The 5,567-nt window shown below is 41.4% G+C and overlaps 1 protein-coding gene across 1 annotated transcript in view; it reads right to left on the bottom strand.

Moving 5' to 3' along the window:
* The window catches only part of Rft1 (RFT1 homolog (S. cerevisiae)), a 44,265-nt gene that overhangs the window by 23,706 nt on the left and 14,992 nt on the right, over nt 1-5,567 (bottom strand). The window contains exon 6 of the mRNA XM_013030713.1: nt 2,433-2,570. Coding sequence (XP_012886167.1) covers nt 2,433-2,570 — 138 coding nt within the window. The remainder of the gene's footprint in view (nt 1-2,432; nt 2,571-5,567) is intronic.

Below are 5,567 nucleotides of genomic sequence, written 5' to 3'. Positions count from 1 at the left end.
GTGGCACTGTGGCTCAAGTGTAGAATACTAGCCTTGAACAAAAAGCTCAGGACAGTGCCCAGGCCCTGAGTTCAAGCCTCAGGACTGGCAAAAAAAAAAAAAAAACACCACATCTCTGAGGTCTAGAGTCCTTGGAACTTCCTAAGGCCTGGGAATGACTTCTTTTGCATAACTGTGTGCCAAGTAGCAACAACATGAGGAAAACCATCTCAGGATCAAGAAATCTGCTCCAGGAGAACATGCAGGGTACTTTCAGGTAGGCTGACAGATAAACTGATGAGCCCTCATACAAGCCATCAGTGTTGGCATTATTGATATGCTCTAACAGAGCCAACACTTTTCTCAGAGCAGCAATATATTGATGGTGACAAAACTGATTCATACTTAAGAGACACTCACTTGTGCCAGGCCACAGCATTAAATATCTTATATAACCTATCTTATCAGGCTCTCTTAACAGCCTTCAGAAAACCTGACAGATAAAGAAATCGAGCCTCTGCTGGACATAGTGGTGCATGCCTTTAATACCGGTTATCCAGGAGACAAAGTTAGAGAATCAATCTGAGGCAGACCTGAACAAAAGTATACCATATGTGAAAAACAAAGTAAAAGTAAAAAGTTGAGGGTATGGCTCAAATGGTAGAGTACTTACCTAGCAATCACAAGGCCCTGAATTTAAACCTTAGTACTGGGGGTTGTGGGGAAGAGCTGGACCTAGACTCAGAAATCTGAGCCCATGGAAGGGTTTAACAAACACTTGATAGATCAGATCTTTCACTATCTTCTCTTCTTTATTCACATTAACAGTTAAAATGCTGGAGCACAGATGATGGCTCAAGATGAAAATCTGGTCAAACCTGATGAAGGTGAACACTCTGAGTCCTCAGGGGAAGAGGGACTTTTCTGTACTCAGACCTGTACTGTGAGCAGCGAGCAGAAGCTTTAGGCAAAAGTGACCTGGAGTCCAAACCATCTTAAGACTTCAGATGAGGCATAGTCATATCCAAAACTCATGATAATTTAGGTGAAAGCCAGGTGATCAGAACTGAAAACTGTTCATTTAAAACTGAGAACATAGCTGGCTTTGACATACAACATCTAGTTGTTGTTTTTTTTTTTTGAAAAGCTATTATGACAAGGTTCCATAAATTCTGAGACTTACATCCTACATAATTGGCTACTTTTTTTTTTTTTGGGTCGGTCGTGGGGCCTGAACTCTGGGCCTGGGCTCTGTCCCTCAGCTCTTCAGCTGGAGGCTAGCACTCTACCACTTGAGCCTTAGCCACCTTCCCAGCCCCTTTGGCTACTTTTTCAAGTAATCACAAAAGAGGAACAAGGAGAAGTCTGATGTGTTTTTCTACAGAAAAATTAAACATCCAATACACAAGTATAGAGAAAAGGGATTGTGCACAACATGGAGCAGTTTAGAGCCCTTGAGTGGAAGAGTATATCATCCTACATGTGGTTCAAGCTGTGGACAGCAGTACTAACTCTACTATAGCTAGGAAATACAAGGCAAATGGCCCAAGAGTAAAGGAGTGGGGTAGAAAAACAGATTGTACTTCATCCCACACATCAAAATGTAGCATCTAACACCCTCAACAGTTTGGATAGGAATGTGAATTTCATGAAACTGGCCTCACACCTAAAGAAACCAGGGGGAGCTGAGTATGGTGGCACTCAGAAGGATCAAGAGTTCAAGGCCAGCCTGGGCTACTTAGCAAAGTTGAGATCAGTCTAGGCTACATGCAAAAATTTTTCAAAAAAAAGGAGCAATCAAACCAATGGGCGGGGGAAGAAGGGGAGGCATAGGCCATCCTTGCTTTCTTAGAGTTCTGGACATTGCCTATGCCAGAAGTCAACCCAAGAGGGCGGGGGGAGAGCAGAACAGAGGCTAGTCTGTACTCTACAGGCATGGAAGCCCTCCAGGCTCTGGTCCTTGCTATAACCCTCACCTTGGGCAAGTACTATTGGCTAAGCCATAGCCTCAACCTTAAAATAAAAATAGTGCCAATGTCAACTTCTCAGAGTTTTTGTAAACATTAAAATATGTAAAGCATTCAGAATAAGGCCTAGCACAGTGCTTCTCAACTGGGAGCAATTTTGCCCCTAGGGACATTTGACAGTGTCTGGAGATGTTTCTGAGTATTATACTAGGGAAGGGATTGCTACTGGCATCTGGTGGGTAGAAGCCAGGGGTGCTGCTAAACATTCTACAGAACAAATGACAGTCTCTACAACAAAGATTTGTCCAACCAAAATGTCACCAGTGCTAATAGTTGGAAACTCTAGCATACAGCAAACACTCAATAAATATGAGCTATAAAACTATCATTCCTATTACATCAATAAAGCATTTGAAATTTCTATCTCTCAAAGATAACTATCATCTGTGATTAAAATGGTAAGTGACAAAAAAGAGCATTACTCACTCTACTTCTTGTAATATTGGGTAACAGATCTGTTATTCTGGAGACAGGAAGAGTTTGTTGCTTGCTTGATTCTGGGGAACTCAGTAACTTTGTGAAATAAATAACATAGCAGAGCACCAAGACTGTAGTATAGAAAATCTGGAAATAACAGAAAATTAAATTGCTTTAATATAGGTGTAATTATGATATGCCTATAAATCTGACCAATCAAGAAATAGAATTGTCTTAATTAGCTACTCTTTATATTGTGCAGAACCTCACCCTCTGGATAAGAATGCCATTCACTCAGACTCAGCTCAACTTCAGCATCCCCAAGCAAACACTTCATTTAACTGGGAGAACATAAATTCCATGGACAAACAGCCACTAGCTCAATCCACAATGTCAGATAAACTCTCCTAACATTAGTATTTGGTAAAAAAAAAAAAAATAGCTCTCTCACCTACCTACCCAGTACACTGAAGATTCAGGTGTCCTGTGTTTCTAAGTAAGAAACGTGATATCATCTAAGACTATGGATTTTCCACACACCCAGAAATCCATCACATTTTTTATTACAAAGCATTATTGAGCTGCTGGGTCTCTACTCTCTACTCAGTACATAAGCAGGATGACAGCTAACAAACAGAGGAGGAAAGGGTGTGGTACTAAGGGACCTACCTCTCCCTCTACCTATCCTGGATAAAGCGTGGTTTCTAGCCAGGAGCAATAGCCAGGTTTTTGTTCAAAAGATGGACAGAAGTATCCAAAAAGGCCTCTTTTCACAAGCTTTCTTCAATCCTCTTTCCCTCCTGAGCACATACTAGCTCAAGAACAGAGACCTTCTTGGCTTGATTTCAATCTGGTCACACCAAGGATGTTCCTGTCAAAAAGCACTTGGCAGCCGGGCCAAGCTACTCAGGAGGCTGATATCTGAGGATCATGGTTCTAAGCCAGCCCGGGCAGGAAAGTCTGTGAGACTCTTATCTCCAATAAACCACTAAAAAAACAAAAAACAAAAAATGGAATTGGCACTGTAGCTCAAGCAGTAGAGCATTTGTCTTGAGCTGACGAGCTCAAGGACAGTGCCCAGGCCCAGAGTTCAATCCCTATGACAGACCAAAAAAATAAAAACAAAAAGAAGCACATTGCAAGGAGAAAGTGTTTAAGTTTGATAGTTTTAGGCTTCTCTGCTCTTTACTCTTACTTATACCTGAGGTCTGAGCCTACCAACCACTAGCCTTCTTTCAGTTTCTAGTCTCTAGCCCTTAAAAGCCAATGTTCTGGGTAATAAATGTCTGTCTCTGCCTCTTCTCACTTTCCTGCTGACCAAAGCTTTGGGGAAACAGTAATAGGCAATCTTGTGGCAGGGTATTTCACTCATGTGAACCTTCCCCATGCTTTTTTTTTTTTTTGGGGGGGGGGGCCGGTCGTGGGGCCTGAACTCTGGGCCTGGGCTCTGTCCCTCAGCTCTTCAGCTCAAGGCTAGCACTCTACCACTTGAGCCACAGTGCCACTTCTGGCTTTTTTTTTCCTGTTTATGTGGTGCTGAGGAATTGAACCCAGGGCCTCATGCATGCAAGGCAAGTGCTCTACCACTGAGCTACTTTCCCAGCCTTCCCCATTCTTTTATTAAGAAAAACTTCACAGAATAGAACCATTTTAACTATTTATTGTAAGATTTATGGCTTTTAGTACATCCACCATGTTGTACAGAATAATTCAAGAATATTTCATCATCCCCTAAAAAACTGTGCTCATTTCTGCACATTTCTATATCCCTTAGCAATCACTAATCTGCTCTCTATACTTGCCTGAACTGGACATTGAATTTTAATGAAATCATACAGCACATGGCCTTTTGTGTCTGATTTCTTTCATTTAGTATTTGAATGTCATATATGTGGTAGTATATATTGTATTTCACTTTAAGTGTTATTATAAAGGTGATATACAAAAGGATTGCAGTTATATAAGTCAGGCAAAAAATAGATTTGCTTTTAGACAGTGTCATCCTGTATTTCACTTTTATGGATGAATACTACTCTACTATATGGATATACAATTTTTTGTTTTATCAGTCATGGGGCCTGAACTCTGGGCCTGGGCGCTGTCTCTCAGCTCTTCAGCTCAAGGCAAGCACTTTACCACTTGAGACACAGTGCCATTTCTAGCTTTTTCTGCTTATGTGGTGCTTAAGGAATCGAACCCAGAGCCTCATGCATGTAAGGCAAGCACTCTACCACTGAGCCACCTTCCTAGCCCAGGATGTACAGTTTTTTATCATCTTTATTTATTAGCTGATAGATATTTGGGTTGTTTCAACCTTCTGGCCATTAAAAAAATAGTGCTGTGGCTGAGAAGGTGGCTCAGTGGTAGAGCACTTGCCTTGCATGCATGAGGTCCTGGGTTTGATTCCTCAGCACCACATAAGCAAAAAGAAAAAAGCTGGAAGTGGTGCTGTGGCTCAAGTGGTAAGTACTAGCCTTGAGCTGAAATGAGGGACAGTACTCAGGCCCAGAGTTTAGGCCCCACGACCGGACCCAAAATAAATAAATAAATAAAATAAAATAGTGCTGCTAAGAATATTGGAGTATAAGTTTTTGCTGAACACTTGTTTTCATTCTCTTAACTATAAATACTTGGGATTGGATTGCTGGGTCATATGATTTCTGCTTAGCTTTTTGAGGAACTGTCACTGTTTTCCATAGCAGCCTGGACCATTTTCCATACCTACCACAAGTGTATTAAAGTCCCAATTTCTCTACAACCTTACCAATACTTATTATTTTCTACTTTTATTCCCCCAATATTGGGGTCTGAATTCAGTCTTGCACTTGCTAGTCAGCAATCTGCCACTTGAACAATACCCTAGCTTTTTTGCTTTCTTTATTTTTCAAATGGGTCTCAACTTTGCCCAGGGTAGCCTGGACCACTTTCTTCTATTTATATTTACATTCCATTTACATTTCCCATATTAGATGAGATAGAGCCTTCTGAACTTTTTTCCTGGAATGGCCTCAAACTGACTTATGAATATCCAGGGTTACAGATGTGCCAAGAAAGAGAAAGAAAGAAGGAAAGAAAGGAAGAAGGAAAGAAAGGAAGAAAGGAAGAGAGGGGGGAGGGAGGGAGGGAGGGAGGGAGGGAGGGAGG

The sequence above is a fragment of the Dipodomys ordii genome, unplaced genomic scaffold (genome assembly GCF_000151885.1).
Source record: "Dipodomys ordii isolate 6190 unplaced genomic scaffold, Dord_2.0 Scaffold132, whole genome shotgun sequence".
NCBI classification, from domain to species: Eukaryota; Metazoa; Chordata; class Mammalia; order Rodentia; family Heteromyidae; genus Dipodomys; species Dipodomys ordii.
The sequence above is the reverse complement of the archived record's forward strand: the minus strand, read 5'-3'. Positions and strand labels throughout refer to the sequence as shown.